The sequence below is a fragment of the Passer domesticus genome, chromosome 1 (assembly GCF_036417665.1).
Source record: "Passer domesticus isolate bPasDom1 chromosome 1, bPasDom1.hap1, whole genome shotgun sequence".
Lineage (NCBI taxonomy): Eukaryota > Metazoa > Chordata > Aves > Passeriformes > Passeridae > Passer > Passer domesticus.
Window position 1 is genome coordinate 119,634,317 of NC_087474.1, and position 21,678 is coordinate 119,655,994.

At 40.4% G+C, this 21,678-nt stretch overlaps 1 protein-coding gene across 1 annotated transcript in view; it reads right to left on the minus strand.

The window, feature by feature from the left end:
- Positions 1-635: 635 nt before the first annotated feature.
- PRKDC (protein kinase, DNA-activated, catalytic subunit) overlaps positions 636-21,678 on the minus strand; it is an 81,859-nt gene continuing 60,816 nt past the window's right edge. Inside the window, exons 68-86 of the mRNA XM_064385733.1 lie at positions 21,236-21,347; positions 19,515-19,704; positions 18,279-18,453; positions 18,005-18,195; positions 15,389-15,569; positions 14,726-14,886; positions 13,170-13,381; positions 12,107-12,194; positions 11,257-11,400; positions 8,336-8,540; positions 7,724-7,791; positions 7,234-7,454; positions 6,829-6,921; positions 4,898-4,987; positions 3,650-3,721; positions 3,367-3,568; positions 2,743-2,931; positions 2,026-2,165; positions 636-1,003 (exon numbers count right to left, since the gene is read on the minus strand). Coding sequence (XP_064241803.1) covers positions 799-1,003; positions 2,026-2,165; positions 2,743-2,931; positions 3,367-3,568; positions 3,650-3,721; positions 4,898-4,987; positions 6,829-6,921; positions 7,234-7,454; positions 7,724-7,791; positions 8,336-8,540; positions 11,257-11,400; positions 12,107-12,194; positions 13,170-13,381; positions 14,726-14,886; positions 15,389-15,569; positions 18,005-18,195; positions 18,279-18,453; positions 19,515-19,704; positions 21,236-21,347 — 2,939 coding nt within the window. The 3' untranslated portion in view covers positions 636-798. The remainder of the gene's footprint in view (positions 1,004-2,025; positions 2,166-2,742; positions 2,932-3,366; positions 3,569-3,649; positions 3,722-4,897; positions 4,988-6,828; positions 6,922-7,233; positions 7,455-7,723; positions 7,792-8,335; positions 8,541-11,256; positions 11,401-12,106; positions 12,195-13,169; positions 13,382-14,725; positions 14,887-15,388; positions 15,570-18,004; positions 18,196-18,278; positions 18,454-19,514; positions 19,705-21,235; positions 21,348-21,678) is intronic.

The following is a 21,678-nucleotide window of genomic DNA, read 5'->3' on the forward strand; positions in this document are numbered from 1 at the left end:
GGCATAAGCAAACTCCAAAGTACAGCAGACATTGCTGGGCTGTGCTGCAGTTATGGCAAGAAGCTCACCATGCTCAGCTCTGTCGGCAGTGACCACTTCTGGCTTGGGCCAAACAATAATTTGGAAATAACAGTGTGAGCAGTGCAGACTTCCAAAGGACAAAGATTACAGGGTATAACCTCTAATTGCTAAAAATAGTCTCATCATTACTATCTTGTTATCCAGTAATGAAAAAGCTGTTCAGATACTTTAGGTGTTATCTAGAGCTAAGAGCCGTTTTCTGTTTAATTTCACCATGTGGTCCACTGATACTACTGATATGAAAATCTTCAAGTTTTAACTACAAATAATATGTGGCTGCAGAATGGTTTCAGTTGATTATCATCAAGGTCTCTGCAAAAAAAAAGCACAGACTCACTACATCACTGCACTGCTGACGCCCACAAGTTTGCGGGGTATGAATTTGTGCTTTCCACTGAAGGATCCCAGTGCTTTTCAAATAAATCTTTAAGCTCTATAGCCTCCCCAGTTCTTTCTACATTGATTTCAACACAAAGATAATAAAGCTGCTGTGTTATGGAACCACACACAAGAAAAGTAATTTTAAAAAGAAGAAACAAAAATCACTGTTTGAATACAGCTTTAATACAAAAAGTTTATTTTCTCTATTAGTCAAGTTAACTGGTGATAAAAATAGTTAAGAGTTCTTTTCCTTTTTGGCCTTAAAATTCTGATCTAGTTGCAGCTGTGTTTTAGGGTACAGGTCCCTTGGCAGACAGGGATGTAGATGGCAATTCCTCACATCCAGGGCTCCCATCCTTCCCAGACTCTGCCAAGAATATTGGGGTCTGTTGCTTGATTGATGAGACATCTCACTTGAGTCTCCTCTGAAAGTCCATCCTCTGGCTCTTTGGCTCTGATATCATGATTAGAGTTACCACGAGCCACAGCTGCAAAATCATTATAAGCAGGCGACCTCTCATGGCCCAGGCGCAGCTCATCGCTGAAATCGAGAACACAAAAATAAGCTCTTACTAAAAGAAACAAGCAAAAAATCTGAGATGGAGTTTTAAACACAAAACAGCACTTGAAAAATAAAGCTGGAATTGAGATCAAGATGTGGAGGCTACTCAAGAGCTGTAGAAGGCTTGGCCAGTGAAGACTGGTGGTTTCAGGGGTCCTTTACTAGTGGGTATTTACCACAATATGCCAATCTTGTCAAAGGTCTGCAGCTGAAAGAAGCAGCAGTTCACATCCAAGCTGCTGATCTCTTTACCTGCTCTCCTGATTTGTGCCTATAACAAGTATTTTGCTGCCTCTTCCAGTTCAGCCTTGACCGCAAAAGGGACTCCTCCCAAGTCCTGCACTTTTCAATATTTGTATGGTTTTAAAACAGGCTTGCTTTCTTTGCTTTTCTGTCTTTCCCCTGATTAATCCAAATGACTTTTTAAGAGAGGATGGAAGGGATTAATTGTACTTTTAAGTGAACTTAAAAGACATTCTGGCTTGAGCCAGACTTGACTAGACCGACATAAATAACCTGAGAATGCCACCAGATTTGAATTTGATGTTTCTCATAAGCAGCTTTCTCCTATGCCTCCCCTACAGCTGGTACAGGCTCCATTTCAAGCAATCCTCCATCAGAAGTATATATTAATTTAAATAATGTTCCTACCCTGAAAGCAGTGGAGACAAACATAAAGAACAGTGGGACTGAGGAGTATGAGACTGAGCAGCCTGACAGGGAGGGGAGGCATGTGTTGCCAGGAGCAGTAAAACTGCTCAGAAGGCCTGAGCTGGAGCAAGAAAACTCAGAGAGAGATATCTGGTGTTTTGGCTGGCAGGGTGATTCAGAGAGCTTGTATGTGGACCAAAATGATTCTGACAGAAGGTTTGCTGAAATTTTGCCCTGTCTGTCTCTTCTCTTTTCCTAGCTGCCATTCTATTCAAAGGGAGCAAAATCTGACACAGGAGCCTTCCAAAGCTCTTAGTGAAGCAGTTTAAAGCAAAGGGAGAGCATCTTACCAAGTGATTATTGCTGGATTGGCACCTGTAAGCTTTCTTCTGACATAGTTAACCTTTTGCAAAGGGTACCAGTTTACTTCAGATGTGTTTATTTCCTTAATCCACGTGCCTCCTTTTTTCAGCTGTCTTTGTTCAAAGTTCTAAGGAGAAAATGTATTTATCCTGTTTATCATAAATCACACACTTGAAAAAGGCTTTTAAGCTGCAGATCATAGCAAGTCAAGCCAGTATCTTAACTGCAGATGCAGTGGAGGACAAAGCAGTAAGATCATATCTGACTTGCTGTGACTATAATTTACAGCTGAAGTTGCTGAAGTGCAACTAGTTCCAGATTTTTTTCTCTGTAACTATTAGTTTGATATATACAGTGCTGTTACATAAACTTAAGAGGTTGAATGCAAAAAGTTGAAAGTATTTATGCTAGTGCCATAACTGGCACAACGTGATCAAGAGTTACCCATGTCTTTAGGACTATCATGAAAGATAAAGAACAGTACACTGATAACACAGACACATGCTACTGTTTTTTGTGCATCAATACAGAATTCTGTCATTTTAAATACTTTTAAGTTCGGTTTCTCTGAGAACTTAATAAAACAAAGAAAGATAAAAGGAGTACTGAGAGTGAGCCTCAAGGAATACTTCCTTTTTCATCAGTTATATTCTTATTACAGTTTAAGAATTTTCACAAGAAGAAAAGTGAAAGAGGACACCCACCTTCCAGTCCAAAGAAGGCTCTTTTACAAACACATCCATGGTGCTGATGAGGAGGTCTGGATCTGAACGGTAAGCCCTCAGGGCATGCACCATCACGCTGTAAATGAGTCCCCACTCTTTCACTGGCATCATCAGATTAACGAACTGGCGAGTCAGGCGAAAGGGCATCAACTCCGGCACACTCAAAAACTAGCCAAGGGGAAGAACAGTCAAAAGAAAACAAAAAGTAAGAAGCCTTGGAACTGAAGGATTAGATGGGAATATTTTTTAATTTTTAAGCTTGGAAACTCTCTTTGTCACTTCACTGAAAATAACATGCAGAAGTAGAACTGAACCAAGTCGTGACATCAAAGCTCTAGTCATGAATGTTCAGTGATAGTGGCTGAATCCACAGCTGAACCATGTGAAACACCACCATGCTGACTCTGTGGAGTTCTATAGCTCACTGCTTGTCTGAGAATATCTGGACTCAAGATATTTTATTAAATTGATTAGAAATAACTTTTCAAGATTATTTTGCACCAGAACAACGGCAAGTGAAGAGCATCAAATTCAGTACAGAGATCATGTGCAATTGCACATAACAAATGCAAAAGCTGTAACAAATTAGTTGAAAACAAATACCTGTGTGGCTGCACCAAACGCGTATCCAAAGTCTATTCCCACCATGCCACCTGTCTCCTTGTTAATCATGAAGTTGGACAGATGCCGGTCTCCAATCCCAAGTATCCAGTGGCTGATGCACATCAGTGCGTGGGAGCTGGCAAAGTGGGAGCGCAGGGCCAGGAAGGCCTCGGGAGATGTGCTCATTTTCACAAAGGCTCGCCTTAACAAAAGGGAAGCGCTCGTTGAATGCAGACAAGCACCAACATTTGCTGCACAGCGCGCAGCCCTCAGCAGCACTTACCGCAGCAGGTCTTCTGGAACGCTGCTCTCCCTGCTTCTGAAGGATGTGACTGCTTCTGTACGGCTGGCATTCCTGCAAAGCAGTGGAGAAATAAAGGTGGCTGCTGAGGCAAGAGCCTGCTGGATGCTGAAAGTCAAGATACGCTCGTGACCGCAGCGGCGTGCGGAGCTTACTGCAGCAAACAGTACAGCAAGCCACAAAGGGCTCACCCCCCAAATCTTATCTGGTATTAGAAGTGCCCCTTTCTCCCTCTTTCTCCCAGCAGTTATTTCCAAGACTGACATTTCTAAATACAAAAGAGTATGTGGTTTTGTGTATTCTCCTCCAAATTAAGTTGACGGGTTAAGTTTTAATAAAGCAAGACAATAATGTCCTTTCTGGCTGGACAGTCTCTTCCAGGCAGGCTGAGGCTGTACAGACACTAGACATTAGTGCAGCAGAGGGGAAGCAACAAACTGAAGAACTGGTGCTGAGGGACTCATGCCATGCAGATTTGGGGAAGGAGGCTTTGTCCTAGCCCATATCCAGTTCTGAATGCTTATGAGAGCTGACGTGCTGGGTGCTTTCCTTCCAGTCTACTTCCCTCTGAAAGGAGCAGTTGAGAAAGAGAGGACAGCCCTTTGGTGCAGCAGACTGGAGATGAGTGGGGGTGATTGGGAATTACTTCAAAAGCACATTCTGCATCTGAATACAAATATTAATTCAGTTAAATAAGTGAAAGTTGTCCTTTAAAAAGCAAGACACTTGGTTAAGCAGGTTATAAGCTTATAAGAAATGCTCTGGACACTTCACTCTACAGAGCCAGATCTAGGTAGATGTGGAAATTCCTCTGAGAGGATGCTCAAGTTGGGACCTAAACCATCAAATATTCTTAAATTCTCAGTGAATCATGGTGATTTTCTCTGTCCAACTCCAGCAGATGCTTAGGCTCTGAGGCAGCCTACCTAACTGCATAATCAGGAACAAGACGCCTAGAAAATAAAGTTGAAGAGCAGCATCTGCTTCCAGACACTTTCTAAAGGAAGTGAGCAAGCTTCTGGAAGCATTCCTGTACTCTGGTAGGATTTTTGGCAAGAGGAATTTTGCAAAGCATCTCCAGGAAGACAAAGCAGTAAAATGAGCAAAAATCAGCTCTAGCCATCATATCATAATGCAGATCATACTTTTTTTTTTTTTTTCCTGGAATTTCTAAATCTCTGCGTGTGTGCACACTCTATATTTCCCATGCAGTTCTCTTTTGAAACCTACCTGTACATAGCATGGTATCGAGAGATGCCCTGTGCTTTCCCACCCATCCTGGACAGCCACTCAGAATAGGTAGCACGAGGTCCTCTTGGGCTAGGGACAAAAAAAGAAAAGCACCAATGATTTCCCTGTACGATCTCACCACTCTCTATTTGGTTATCCACAGGCTGCATGCTGCTCTGATCCATGAGATTTTTATGCAAAGGAAAAGTCAGGAAGCTACAGCCTACATTAATTTTAGCCTTGCTATGGAAATGAAGTTTATGCAGAGTAGATGCATCCATTCATCTCCTTTGCCCCAGTTATGAAAACACTTCAGTCATATCTGACAGAAGATTAGACATCTCAAAGGTGCTAATTTGTCAATAGGCACTGTAGGTACCTCCAGAAGAAAGATCCAAAATAATTTCTCCAGGAAGGGAAAGTTATTTTTGACAGTCTTGTAGCCTTTGAAAAGCATTATGTAGTACAGCTGCCCTTTGTCCTTCCAAATGGGCAGGGAATGCAGCAAGGCAGTTTGGTATCTCCTCAGAGTGCACAAGAGAGGAGGAATGGGTGCTTGAACTTGGGGTATTAATCCATAAGAAGCCAGTATTCATTAGTTGCACTGCTTATGAATTTGGTATTTTTTCTCCCATCTTAACTAAATACATCAGACCTTAAACTTCTATTTCTCAACTCAGCAGAGCAGCCACCTCCTCTCTTCCTTCCAAAGCATGTTTTGAGATTGAGAATGCCATTTCCATTTAAGAAGCATTTATCAGTTATAGACTGTAGCCCATCACTTTGGGATAAAGGATTTCAAAAATTCAGGAAGTTGTTCCCCCCAACCAAAATTTTCCGTTTTGAGTGTTGTCACTTAACCGTAGCTCAGTATAAAATGTCTTATTTGTCTTGATTGAATGACATACAGGAAAATATTAAAGTCTATATAAACAATAAAGCAAAGGATTTCCTTAAAAATAAATTATGACCTGCTTTTAGAAATACACTGATCTTCTACACTGAGCATCACAAGATGGTTCCATCTGAGTCTTCTTTCACTTTCCCACTCAGTGAATTCAGATCAACATAACACCACTGCTGTTCACAACAGTGAATCAGACAGCAGTAATGCAGGAACTCTAGTGGTTCCCAAACTGCTCACAAATCAAATAACCTTAGAAATAAAGACTCTTTGGAGTCCAACCTCCACGCTGGAGTTTCCTCCAACCTGCCTCATAAATGTTAACTAGTAAAAATAAATGGTGACAACACTCAGACAAACCCAAACAGAGATTATGTAACTGAGAACCACATTTGTAAATTAAACCACATTTGTAAATTCCAGGACAGAACTAGGCTGAAATGCCAGAATTAAATCAATTTTACAAATTCTCAACCTGCAATTACAATCACGAGAAAGCAATATAATTTATTCAAACCCAGCATTTGTATCAAGTCAGAGAAAGTGCTCTGTTACAGTTCAGTTCTGTGCATTTGCTGCCAAGTTCCATCCCCCATCACTGACTCACTGCTGAACCCAGGTTCTCAATAGCTCTGCCTCTACTCCCTTCCCCTGCCCCTCATTGACCTAAGTCCATTTCCTGCCTGATCAAATCAAGAGATCAAAATCCTCTGCTTGTAAAATCAATCTGCTGATAAGGAAATGGTGATGATAATGACGTCACATACGATTATAATTATAAGTCTCTTGTTTAAACAAGCTGGGTGGAGGATATTCCAGCTACAATGGCACTCATTAAACAAACAGTTGCCAATTACTAATTTGGGTCAGGAAGTACAAACTGCCTCCTTGCTTATAAATGCTTTTCTTTTATTCTTTAATTACAAAAAAAAAAAAAAGGAAGAAAATCCTGCCACAAGACTGTCAGTTATCCAAAACCCCATTAGTAGTGGTTTCTACTAGAGCAGACAGCTAAACCAAGCATCACCTGTAATAGCTGATATCTTCCTCTTCAGACATGCTATTTTTAAGGAATTCTTTTAAGGTACAAGTATTTTCCAGCCACTTGATGAGTCCCAGTCTGAAATAAAGTAAGTCAGAGAGAACAAGTAGCTCAGAGCTGAACTTTAGAGGAACATCACAAATTGGAAGCAATACATTCTATTGCCTGTTAAACGAAGGTTAAAAGCCACCAATTTAAATATACTCTGAAAAAAACAGTTTCCAAACAAAGCAATTTCAATGTTGTTTAAAAGGAAAAGGAAAAAAAAATTAAGCCAAGGCACAAAATACTCTCAATCTGAATCTGGCGTGCGAAATTCTCACTTTCCAACATCCCAAAACTACTAGGTGCTAACATAAGGATTTCTGTCCCTTCAAGATAAATGCCTACCTTGTTGTCATGGGGATGACCTGGTAAGTTTTTAGCTGCATATTTCTTTGGCTACATGTAGCATCTTGGGAAAGGATAATGTTCATTACATCAAACAGCTGCTCAATGCGTTGGTCTTGTCGCAGGTCTTCACCACCTTTGACAAGAAAAGGATATTCCTGCTCATCGCTGCCTCGGATCGTTATACGTTTCGGCTTCCTCAGGGATTCCATCACACTTATCTTGGAAAGAGACAGGAAGAAGAAAAGTATTTGTGACAGAAGACTTGGTCTTACAGAATCATTGCTGGAATTAAGCATGTCTGTCATTCCTAGATGACATAATCAAGTTACTCAATTATAACAGAAAAACAAATGCCCACTTGCAGCATTTCCTTTGTATGCTGCAAGACATGTGAACAAGCAATGACCCTGCTACTACCATATTCTTCAAATGCTACATGGACACAGATTTGTACCCCACAGATTTTGACTCAATCTTTAAAACATACCCGTTCATCAAATCCAGAGATTTTTGCGTGGTACTCTGGCAGTGGTTTGCCTTTTCCGTCGTACTGACCTGAAGTGGTAGTGGAAAAAAAAATATTAGTACATAGCCTGATGTTATTTTAAAGTGTGTTTAACACCAGAACACACAACCAAATGTTTTGTCAAACTGGTAGAATGACAACTATGAATAAAATATTTTTAAATGCATAAAAAAGATCCAACATACACACAGTACAATTTTATCTGTGAATTACTGGATACCTTTTCCTTGTTTAGCTGTTAGGATCAAGCTCTTGATGGTTTCAGAAGACACAACCTTTTTTGAACTAAATTTAAACATGTATTAGATTTATATATCAGATTTCCTGGAGTCAGGCCTTTAGAAAAATACTAAATTCTTAGGTAAGAGATACAAGCTTAGATACAATTTTAAAAATCAGGACTACAGCTTAAGAACAGATTGAAGAGATAATGAGAGAACAGAATTATTTCAAGTAAGGCCAGATAAGGCTTAAGGCCAGAAAGAAGGGTCATGTAGCCAATATAAGAAATAAAGCTCAAGAGCAACTTTCTTGTAAAGGATAATTCACCATCAGCACTGAACAGGAACTTACCAGGAACCTCCAGTTCACTCCTCAAGAACTCAGCTTTGAATTCGCTCATCCATGGTGAACATTCTTTGAGGTTCCCAGGTTCTTTATGGGTTTTGATCATTTTTGAGTGGAGAGAATTTGCAATCGCATCGAAGTCACTAGTCCTCATATCCAACAGTTCTGAACCACCTCTGCCAAAATGATGATCCAGGTCCTTCCCAAAAGCCTAACAACCATTTATAGAAAAGAATCCTGTTTACATAGTGCTAGAAACTACCCAAGAGCACCAAAAGGGCACTTCCCTATCTATACACGTGGCTTGTTTAGATATTAGGAAGAAATTCTTAATATAAACCAGAACAGGTTGCCCAGAGAAGTTGTGGATGTCTCATCCCTGGGAGTGTTCAAGCCAGGTTGGAAGGGACCCTGAGCAACCTGATCTAGTGGGAGGTGCCCCTGGCCATGGCAGGGGTGTTGGAACCAGATAATCTTAAAGATCATCTTCCAACCCAAATCATTCTGTGACTCTATGAAATGTTTTACACATTTTATTTACTACCGGATTTATTATTTGTGGATTTATTACTGCCTAGCAATAATTTTGGACATAGAATGCATAAACCCATATTTTAAAGTATTTTAAATATCCTGATATAGGAAAAAAGCAAAGTTTTGGACATGGATCCACTTAATGAACAAAAAAAGTATTATCTACAAATAGTTAACTGAATTGACTTCCTGTATTCATAATTCAAGGTTCTAGAAAAACCAAATGTTCCTTCTTGGACTGGGTATTAATGGCTTGGAAAGATGTTTTTTTATTGCCTGATCATTTTTCTACCAAGCTATGAAGACACAGCTATTTCACTGAAGTAAATGAAAATACAAAAAAATATCCTTTTGAGGAGACTGCTATAGTCAAAAAGATCTTTATCACTAAATCTATTTCCAGATTATGAGGCTGAAGTACTCCACATAGTAGAGCAATTTTATGTGTCAGTCAAAAGAGACAACTTGTTTTTTTCCCCCGCAAGGACACTAGAAATGATACAGTTATTTTCACAGCACACTTCATTTCTTCATAATAATGCATCATGAAAGCAAAGACTTCAAAGCCTGTGCACCATCACCTTGACTCTCCTGCAATTACTCTCTGCTCTCCCTCTTCCCTTTAAGAGGGGAAGAACCCTGATATCCCTCTCCAGCATCTCCCTTGCTCTTCTCTCCTGTATCCTCTAACACTTCATTTAAAGAGCCATTTTTTTTTATTTTGTGTGGGCACACAAATAATCCAAACACAAATTTCTTTGTGCTTATGCCTGCTATGTCCCTTGCTGTGCATGTACCCGGTATAGCTGCTCCCCTCCCCCTAACCCCACCCCTGTCACCGGCACATCCTGCACATTCTTATCCCCCAGTCTGAAGTTATTATCATCAAAGACCCATCTTATCTCACAGCAACACATTCAGAGGGCTAGTGTTCCCCTAAACTCCCAATTACCCTTTCTGCTTCATTATCACCTCACCTCCTCCTGACTCCACCTTACTCTCATCCTCCACCTTTCCCACTCATGGGGAAGGAATCTCCCTACAGACAGCCAGGTTAGTTTATCTAATGCTAATGTGACACTCGGATGGCCACAATGGGAGACAGCTGGATGCACCCGCCCTGGCCACGGGGCTATGCACACACAGTACAAGCATACAGTCAGGACCTCCTTCTACAGGAGTATCACTCTCCTGCCCGCAGCAATTTGCAACTCAGGGATTTCTGGAGCCAGGAGTGTGCATTTGTATGTAAAAGCTCTCAAAGCACTGCCCCCTCTTTGTGCTACTGCCTGCTTGCTATTTGAACCCATGAAAGCACCCAATACCCTGCAGCAGGAGTTCAGCACCTAAGTGTGCACTGAATGAGGAAACACTTCTCACTGGTCTGAACCTGCCACTTCCACAGAGTATTTACTTCCTGTTCGGTGCTCCTGATAGAATCATAGAATTGCTAGGGTTGGAAAAGACCTGTAAGTTCGCCAAGTCCAACCATGGGACTGACGTTAAGAGCTTTACTGTATCTGGCACCATTGCATCTTTTCCAACTGGAGGAATGCTAAAGTTGCTTGTGCAGCAGTTACTCTGCACCTCTGATTATTCTTGCCACTTTGAACCTCACCCAATTTTACTGTATCTGTGCCGAGAATACTGCAGACGGGGAATATAATGTTCAAGAAGCCAGAGTCAGAGAAGACTACTATGCCAATGTACAAATCCATGTTCAGTTCTCCATTCTTAATAACGATGAACATTTGCTTTCCTTTCTTGACTGTCCTTGAGTTTTCACAGCTGATGTTTTCAAAGAACCATCACAAATCAAGATTTTGTTCTTGAATTGCAATAGTCAGCTAAAGTATGCAGAATTTCTATATGATACTAGGGTAATTACATTTTCTTGCCACATGTGTCACTTAATTTTCTATGCTGATTTTCACCACTTCGGAATTCAGTCAGTTTTGTAAAGTCTTTTCTTTAATTCTCCATAGTCGTAACTCTTCTGTATAACTTTGTATCAGCGGCAAATCTGAGTAGTATAATACAGCAAAACTCCCTAAGGTGCTCATAAATCCTTGGCAGCAGGGAACAAAAAATAAAGCCAGATTCCCACGGATGATTAGAGGCTCAGGTCCTAAGAACCTGGCAACATCAGGACAGGAGAGGCAGAAGCTGTGTAATACAGAACATTTATCCCTGCAGGGCAGTTAGAAGTGGAAAGTGAACTATGTTAAGTCCATGGCTTCTAGCAAAGAAATCTCAGTTCTGTACTCCTGACTAGATCAAGTCTCATCAAGTCCTGCAGCACCTGTAAACGCTGTGATCTGGTTCCCTCTTTTGACTTTCTATTGCCTTCTAGAAAAGCCATGATGCTAACACTACCCAGTGACCACATATACCTGAATAAACCTTTTTCTTGTCAGTCCAAGGCCAGGAGTCTCCAAATTTCCCAGATTCTTGTACATTCCTTCATACATTTCCTTAAGCTTCTTTTTGTTTCTCTGAGGTTTTGACAACTCGTTTCTGACATCCTCAGCCCAATCCTGCAAAGAGAAGAAAACAGATGAGTACTGAGAAAAGATTTATTGACCCTTGCTCTTCAGTAGGCCACTCAGATTGCACTGGGGTTACTGTATTTACTAATACTCAACTATTGTATGTCTTTTGACAAAAAAAAAAAAAAAGAGCAACCAAAACACAGTGGAAATATTTTCCTTTTGTTCTGTGTCTTGATAAAATGTTTCTACTTTATTATGATAGTTATGTTTACTGCCATAGTGTTTGGTGCTAAGAAAGCCTCTCTGAGGCCAGGAGTGGCACAAAACACAGGACAAGAATCGACTGGACAAATAAGCCAAAAGACAGACAGGGATGCCCAGCAAGGAAAGGGAATAAAGAACACAAGTAGTTGAACACAAGTAGTCCAAAATTATAAAGCTGGCCACAAATGATAATTCTGTAAGGGTTTCAGAATTATTAAGGGGAACTGACGTTGGGGCAGGGCACAGACCCTGAAGGGGAAAGCTGAAAAGGGCTGGAGCAGAACATCCAGCTGGCACAAGGGAGGGAGTCCATCACCAGTGAAAGCTGCTGAAGGCACCCTGACATCATCATCATCATCATCTGGTGCTGAGTTGAACCACTTCCTGTAGCTGTGGTGGCAACTGAACTGTTTCAGGCTCCACCCAGCACTTGCTCTTCCAAACAGAGGGAGAGGAATAAAGGGGAAGTGGGGAAAATACACTTTACCTTGAAAATCATTACAGGATTAGAGAGCTGCTCCAGGGAGCGAACAAAATCTTGAACTACTCCTCCTCTATCCAACTTATTCTTGATTCTTTAAAAGAAGAGAAAATGCATCACAATGCAACAGGAATTACCATCACTACCTTGCCTGCAGATAAGCAATGACCTAGACTGTCTGCTATATACAAGAATCTGGTAAAACAGTTCAGGTGTAGGTAGGTAAGACTCCCTCAGAATTCCCTCTTGGACTGCATGCCAGTTTTTAAATTATATGTCCCACTATGAAAATAGCAACTTGGTGGGTGAGTGGAAAGCATGCTTGAAACAGACACAGGCATTGACCAGACCATGTCCCTGTCATGACAGTTACTGAAGGGTGATACTGTCTGTGAAACATGACTTGGTATTTTTATTTCAAGCAAAATTTATTCAGCAAATGTATCAATTTTGAGAAAAAGTCAGAAAGAATCCAAAACTTTAAGAGTGGTTCTACAGCATTTTGTGATAGAAACTGATTTTTGCCTGGGGATTAACTAAAGTATTACTGCATGCCAAAATGGACAAGGGAAAGCTTGTAAGAGAAGCTGCATGTTGCACACTGAATAAGCAGAGAACACCACAGCCAAGAGCTGTCATTCCCAAGATAACCTGCATCCATTTCACTGCCCTCTCTGAAGTGTCTATGGGTGTCTATTCTGTTTAAACATAGCTGCTTCCTCTTGGTATTAGAAAGATGATAAATGTTCAATACCATAGAGTTACAAAGAGAAAGGGGTTGCCTCTCTGTGGTCTTTTTGTTTTATCTTGGGAAAACTTTTATCTTCAAACAGCCTGGGGACTATATGTTCCCAACACTTCATGAAGTTTCACGCCACCAACCTGAGTATGTCTGACACTGACAGAGCTGACGTATTGCGTTTCTCTGTGCCTTTAAACAAAAACTCAAGGCTACCCTCTAATATTTCTTGTGCTTGCTAAAGAAAAGGGTTTGCATAGGAAAAATAAATGAATCTGTCCACTCCTGAAAGAAAAACATACAGAAGAGCTACTCCAATTGCAAATTCACCTTTCTACAAACTCCTTGTTCTTGCAGCCAGCTGCAGTATCTTTGAAGCAGTAACTTTCACTGCTGATCATGAAAGGGTAGATGAGTGCCTGGGGGTAGGTATTTGCAATCTCTTCAACAGTATGTTGTACAGCTACTGCTTCATCCTTGTCAAGTAGTGCCATCATCTGGCTAATCCAACCAATGAACTGCCAACAGGGAACTGAAGAAAGCTGCAAAAACACAGACACTGCTTTCGTCTTTGGTCTTCCTCAAAAATACTAAACATAGCAAACAAACAAAACTGCTCCGTGGTGCAGCCTGACAGAGAAATGAGAAAAGGAAACAGAGAATGTCCACTAGGTGTGCAAAACATCCCCCACTGAAGCACAGATTTAATTACTACTATCACTACTACTACACCACTACTACTACTTAATAGGTTTTCCATTATTAAGATTTGCAGCCTGTTGATCAATATGAGGCTTTACACTCAAACTTGTGGCTTTTGTCTCAGGATGCAATTCAACCATTTTTGATCATCACATACAAACAAAAATCTGAAGGAATTCAATTCCAACACCATTGGGTTGGAGTCTTGATTTGAGTAAAAAATGCCACTAAGGAGAACATTGAAACTCCTATTAGAGTTTTGTCCTTTGTTCATCTTTAAGCACTTCTAATAGAATTTAAGATCAGATTGCCAGTATTTATTTCACAGGAAAACAGAGGATAGGATAAATAAATGCCTGGTGAACTCCTTTTCTGATTGAGATTTGTCAGCTGGTGTCAGGTTCTGTTTGAACTATTGGTGTTTCTCTGTGGCCACACCTTGTGCATCTCAGCCACTTCTGCCATTTTCTCAGTTCCCTGGGATAATGAATCCGAGTTTCTGCCTCACTTGAGTTCCTTCTCTCAAAGGGCCTGTTGCTCTGGGAGCAGCAGCACAATGACACGGGCTTGGAAAGACAGGCAGGCCAAGGCAGGAACAGGCATGAGTCACAGAGAAGGTCTCAGCTTATCTGTCCCACCACAGCAGGGAAGGCTCGTGGTATCCTGCCATGGAATGGTAGTAGAAAGACAGGTTATGGAAGAAGGAAAGGAGGAAGGAAGTGGGAAATACAAAGAAGACAAAGCTGTAGTAATCTCTGACGTGAAGGAGGACAGGGAAAGGTGGGTGACATGGAATGAGTCTGGAAAAGCTGCTGGTTTCTTGCATACAGGAAACTCAGAATAAGATACATTCCTCACCCTAATGCTAACCACCTTTGTCAGCCCATTTAGATTGTTCTGAAGGAAAAAAAAAGACAAAGCATAACACAGTTGCTCTCCAGCAACTCTCAAACAAACATTTGGAATCAGAATAATGATAAAAAGCTAAATTTCTAAGAAAAAATTTCTGTCCACATTAATTAGACTCAGTAAAATACAGAAAAGACAAGGAACAATGATGGGATAAAATTTATCTGATTTCCCTGAAGCAAAGCTTACCAGTCTAACCTCTGTATGTATCCCATCCTCACTTTAAAATTTGATTTATAGCAACATTTGCTGCCAGAAAGATTGAAGCAACTAACCTCTTGTGTCACTAGACCCAATGTCTCTGCTGGATATCTTTCAATTATTTGGAGCAGTCTAGGAAATCTCAGCCTGGCTTCTCTGGAATTCAGTTTTAAAGCTTTTATCATTTTCTCCACCACAATAGCTGGGAACTGCTGCAGATCCACAGTGTTAATTTCTGCCAAGAGACATTAAACAAGAATTATCAGAAACACCATCACTTGTTCCATGTCTTTGATCATCTGAAACGTTAATCTTTACAATTTGGTATTTTTTTATCAAGTGTATTTTGTATTTTTACTTTGTTCTCCTTCCCATCTGTTTGAACTGCACACATCTGCAACACATGTACTCAGGGACTGTAAGGATTAGCTTTATCAGGAAGCTGCATCACTGCTGCTATCTTGCCTGCTTTAAAGACAAGGCTGCAGTGGTCTGGGAAGGAACAAGGGAAGCATCTGCTGGATATGATATATTTATCACAAGTAAGAGCAAGACAACAAGTGATGCACTAGTACCAAAGCTAGCAGGAACAGAGGAGGTGGAAAAAGGCATACAAATAATGCTGAGGTCAAACTGTTCCACTGAAACTCAAGCTGTGCTGTACCTCCTGGGTACAGCAAAAACTCACAGACCACAGACAAATACACCTCACAAGCTTAGGAGAAATCCTGACTAACCAAGCAAGCCTTCCTCTTCCCTGCGCAGATACTGGTCACAGAAGCTGATCAAAGTCATATATGCATCAACAACTCCCACCACGTCCACATGGTCCATGGAGTAGGACTGCACATCCTCCTCAGACTTCCTCACAGCACAGCTGAAACACTGAAAAGCCTTCTTGTTCAGACCTGCCAGCACCTGAAATTCAACCATAAGAGGAAAAAAACCAACACATTAGTGCTAAAGTAGCATTGAACAATCCTTTCTGTAACTGGAGCTTTGTTGAAAGTCTTGAGTGGATAAAACTTTAACTGTTTTAAGATGTTCCAAGCAGTTGATATAAAGGAAAAAAAATCGGGATGTTATTTCTAGCAGAACTTTAGTTTCCACAATTTTCAATGGGAATACATAAACTTAGATTAGTCTTTGGATATGTTAAGTGCAATTTTTGTCACTGCAGAAAAGTTAACATTACTGAACTTTTGGAAACAGTTAACAAAGTATTATAAAACTTTCAGTTTTTTTTCCTATTAAGACATATCTAAAACATCTGCACTACAGTTACACTTGGAATTTGTGTTAAAAAAGCATGCATCAAACTATTTTGAATCTGATGCCTTTTTCTCTATTATAAATATAGTAATATTCATAATACATTTCTAATGCAGCTCATGCAATGGGTGACTTGACAGGATTCACGAAGCATAAAGGTTGAAAGATCATCTTTCCAACTGCCAACTCAGCACCACCACGATTACCCCTACACCATATCTAAAAGTGCCACATCCAGATGCCTCTTAAGAGATAGTGACTCCACCACTGCCCAGGACAACTTACTCCAATGCCTCACCACTCTTTCATTAAAAAATAAAATAAAAAATTCTAATATCCAATCTGAACCTAACTGGCACAACTTAAAGCAATACATTTTATCTCACCCTCTCACTCGGGACATGGCAGAAGAGACCAACTCTGATCTCACTACAATCTCCTGTCAGGCCGTTGAAAAGAGCAGTGAGGTCTTCCCTGAGCCTCCTTCTCTCCAGGCTAAAAAATCCCAGTTTCCTCAGCTGCTCCACATAGGACGTGTGCTCCAGGCCCTTCCCCAGCTCTGCTGCCCTTCTCCAGACATGCTCCAGCCTCCCAATGTTTTTCTTGTAGTGAGGGGCCCCGAACTGAACACAGGATTTGAGGTGCAGCCTCACCACTGCCAAGCACAGCAGGACAACCCCTTGCCTGGCCCTTCTGGCCACACTGAATGATGTAACTAAAACTAAACAGTCAGGTAGGTAGGAGGAGACTACCAGGGTCAGAGTGCTACTTAAACTAAGATAAAATAAGGCTAAGCTTCTTAATCTTTCAGAAATCCCTGGTATGGCAATCTTACTCATCTGATACAGAAGAATTTTATCCTCATCCTTTAGATTGCCCAAAGAAGAATGCACTTTAAGAATCAGCTAACAAATGAAGCTCAGGCTTTTGCTTAAGTTTCTACACACCTGAAAATTTAAAACTTTTTTTTTCAGGAATTTCTTCTTGATCTGCTTTACTTTTAACAATGATAAAACACTACTTAAGAATATTTTTTGTTTGTTTTTTACTAATATGGTTCATATTCCCGAAAGTGATCCTGCAAGAAAGATGGAGAGGGACTTTTTACAAGAGCATGTATTGACAGGGCAAGGAGCAATTGCTTCAAAGTGAGAGTAGGTTTAGATTGGATATTAGGAGGAAGCTCTTTGCTGTGAGGGTGGTGAGCTGCTGGAGCAGGTTGCCCAGAGAAGTTGTGAATATCCCATCCCTGGATGTGTTCAAGGTGAAGCTGGATGGAGCTCTGAGCAACTTGGCCTAGTGAAAGGTGTCCCTGCCAATAGCAAGGGGGTTGGAAGTAGATGATATTTAAGGTCCTTTTCAACCCAAACCATTCTATGATTCCATATGTAAGTGTTTTCACGGTGGTTTAAAAATTAGTAGATATAAGCCAGCAGTGGTACTTAAAATTCTTAATCCATTTGACAGACAAGGAGTCAATGCCACAGCATGTGGGACAACAGACAGCAAATATAATTTTAGTTGCAGCACAGTCTAGTACTATATTCTTCAAATGCACACCTACCCAAAATAGGCAAAGACAGCCTGCATGTGCTCTGCCTTAAAAAAAATTCCACTTTCCCATTAAAATGGGAAATAAAGTAAGCGTATCAGTATTATAAATATCTCTATATCAAAGAGAATACTCTGGGGGCATGAAGCAGGTTACAAATGCCCAGCTGAAACCAAGGCATTCTTTGAGGATCCCAAGCCTTGTCTCACCATTGTGCATGCAGATGCTGTGACTATGTTTTCCCCCTCCACTCAAAATGCAGGTACAGAAAAACACAAGAACATTCTCCTATTTAAAAAGTTTAGAGTGATGCCAAACTCCAGGAGAACAAAACCTGGAAGAAACAGCAACCACAGCCTTGTTTTTTGCTTTTTTCCCCCCTTTCTTTCTCTCTCTGGTGTTGCTGGACAAATCACTGCTAATAGCAGACAGGTTTCACATGCTCTGTATTGATCAATAGCAATCACAACCTACTGAAGTAATAATCTGTAGTAACAATGACACTGAAATATCTTCCCCTCTCATTTACCTTTTTAGGGTTCTCGAGGCTTTCTCCTGATATTAGTGATATCTTTCCAGCCTTCTCTTTCTCAATTTGCTCAAGACAGCTTGGATCCTGACTAAGAGCATTGGCCATGATGTGATACGTAGTACCCAGAAGAAGATTCTGGTTTCGGAAGGCCATTACGTTCTTGTTGAGATACTCTGATTTGGTATCTTCTGTTGGAATTCAAAAACAAAAGCTGGTAACTGGACAACAAAGCAACTTCGTAAAATAAACAAGGTGAAGCAAAGGCTGTTACCAAGCAGGGAGATGGTTTTCAACACTGAGAGCAGGCGTTCAGGACAGCTGAGGTTGCGGCTGCTGCTGTGGGTGAAGCGGCAGTAGGCGTAATTCCATCTCACCAGCCAGTCCTCCCTCGATCTGGCTTCCTTGCGCAAGTCTTTCAGGAGCTTCTTGGCCACTGCAAAGCTGTTCTGTATTCAGATTAAGAGAATTTTCAGACCATGTGTCTGAAGAGGCACTAAACCTGCCTACAACCAAATTAGGGATGAGAAGATTTAAGTAACACCAGTAAAGTTACAGTAAGGCAAAGAGATGCTCACTGCTTGCTGGGTCTCATATTCAGAACCACATTTGTGCTAATGGAGAAGTTTGAATAACAAAAGAGAAGAACAGAGGTTTAAACAACTGAGAGAAATCATTTTAGCTGCAAGAAGCATTTAACTGCTCTAAGTACATTCAGAAAATCACTTATATTTGTGTTTTGATAAGAAGTTTCACAGAAGTAACATTAAAGGAAATCTTACTTTTCACTTACTCCTTCAAGAGTGTACAGTCAACAAAGTAATAATGTAATATTTGCTTATCAGATTGCTTAAAATAAACTGTTGTTAATGACTGCAGATTTCTGCAGCATCTCAGAAGATGGGAGACCTTGACTTAATTATTCATCTTGTCTCAAGCTTGAAACACCAAAGGCCCACCATCAAAAAGGCTGTTTCAGTCATTTAAACAGTCAGATTCAACCAAAAATTTCTAAGTCACTTAACTTTAGTTCTTTGTTAGTGTAAACTAACAGCAGTAATGAAAACTTTGGAAAAAAAAGAAATCCAGCATTGCGGACTGAAGTAAATTATACTAATTCAATCAGAATTTGTTTTCTTGTACAGAAGAAATGATTTGTAAATATAAAGCATAATGCTTGACGGCAAGCATCCCTTTCATTAAAGACTGAAACATTTCAGATACTTTATCTGCCCTTTAGAGTGTCCAAAACCATCTGTGGATCAAAAGGGACTTCAGGCACATTTCCAGTAATGACAAATTATAATCAACTTTGTAATTAACATTTATCCTTTTGTTTCTTTCATTGTGGAACCGACTTTCTTGAGCTTTCAAAATGTCCTGGACTGCAGGGTCAAAAAGGGACAAGGTTTGCCCTGGCAAAAGGGTACCAAATACCACCTAAAAGGCTTTTCCAGCTTTTTCGATGTATTTTCTCAGCAAATTGGAAGCTATCAGACAGTATATTCACCTGTTTCCTGGCACTTTCTATCATCTTCATTTTCATATTGAATTTGCAGCTTTTAATCATTGAATGAATGTTTTCACCCTGTTGATCCACTTCCATTTGGTCACCAGCACTGTATTCTCCATCCACCTCCATACTGTCATTGGCCTGATCCGAGGGAAGTTTCTCCTGCAGTTTATCAAGAAAGAAACACCTGCACAACAACAACAACAGGGGTATAGATCACTCTGGTATACATTCAAGGAAATTAATGTTCCAAAGTGTTGATCTGCCTAACAGCATACAAAGCTAATAAAAAATGTCAAACTATAGCTATCACCTTTAGCAGGGCTAAACTCCGATCTCAGAGTCTGGACACTCCTAACAGGGATCATGTTGGCCCTGAGAGCACTGAGGATCTTGTACTGGCAAGATTAGTGTTAGAAAACGTCCATTACAGAGTGGGATTTTTTGTTAGTTAGTTCCTTTGTGCAAGCTACAGTCCCTAAATTCACCAAGCCACAACTTGCATTTCAGCTTCACAGACGTGGAGTCTCAATTATTTACTGCGAGTGCCAGGCTGTATTTTATGTCAACCTGCTACTCAAATGTTTATCACATCAACACATGCCAACATCGAAATCTGTGTTGCTAAACAGATTAGCAACCACACTCACCTTTTGAAAGGAAATTGCCATGCTGAATCCTGCTCCTCCACAGCTAGTCCTATCTAATTTAATAGCACATCTCATTATGTAAACTGTTACTCAAAGCAGAGGACAGCACTACAATCTGAAGTGACACTTGGCACATCCTTTGTTACTAATTTAAGGTGAGACCAAGGTTTTCTAAAAGCACATGAAGTGTTTAAAACCCTGACAACCCTTCAAGTCATAAATGTTTTGAGACTTTTTTCAAAAGTAAGCCATGCCAGGTATTCAGCCTAATACTGAACTGCAATAAGCTCTTCTGTAGCCATGCTTTACTGACACCAAGAGATAACAAAATAAATCACAGAGCACAGTATGTATCAGCAGAGCTACTGAAGAAGTTATGACACAGGAAAGGAGGACTAATCTAGATTTTCACTGGAAGAATAAATTAGGACAAAGACAGACGCTATGGCAAGGACAGAAAACTTTCAAATTTCAAAAAGCATTGCAGTTTCTTCAGAGCTAATCCAAAGAAGTCTCCAGAGAGCCTTTGTTCTTTCTAGCAACAGCTGCACAACAGAAGTCTCCAATTAAGGAAGTGGTCATTAACTTCTCCATAAACAGGTGAAGCACTGAGAGTGACAGGGCTGGGCTTGTTTTGTATGCTCCCTCTTTTTGGAACTGCCCAAGTATTTTTATTCATGACTGATTGGCCTTTTGGGTGGTGTTTGATTGAGCTAAATGCAGCTAATCTATTCAATTATAAGTGAATGTTTCAGGGCTGCTGAAATGGGCCAGCTTACACAGTGCATATGGTCATTAATGAAAGAAAATTACTAGTATGTATGTTTCCCTATCACAACACAGTTTATTCCCTGGCCATTTCTCAACCTCCTTTTGCTCCTCTCCACAGGTTAGTCACACAAACTCCCCAGTTATATTGGCAAAGCTACTACCACAGTTAAAAAGAAAAAAAAAAGTCATGCATTGGATCAAAACCCTCCCATAGAAAAACAAGCAGCTTTAGAAAAAGCACTTCCTGGAACTCAACAGGCAGACAGAACCTAAGCCAACCCAAGAATGCAATTTTACCGATTTGTAATGATATCATCCCAGATGTTCATAGGATCCATTTTAGCATCTGGATATCTGCTTGTCCAAGTTCTGAGAAGTCTCTTAAGGGAAGCCTCTGAAGCTAAGTTACCTAGAAATCAATTGAGAACATTTTAAATGCATCTGAAGCCAAACAGCATGAAAACAGACTAAACAAAATATAACCTAACATTCAAACCAGAAAACTGCAATTAAGCAACACACTTGCATTTCTGGGCTTGCACTAAAAATGCTACTTAGTGATCATCATTACTTTTATTTATTGCCGCAACACAGGGGATTCTGTAAAGACATCTGTGTCAATTGCCACTGGATATCACCACCAGGTAGTTTCCTTTCCATATATGAACATGCATAGTGGAACTGTTACCCAAATTTAGTATCTAATTTGGTTTATGGTACTTCAGGCCTATATCAGTAGG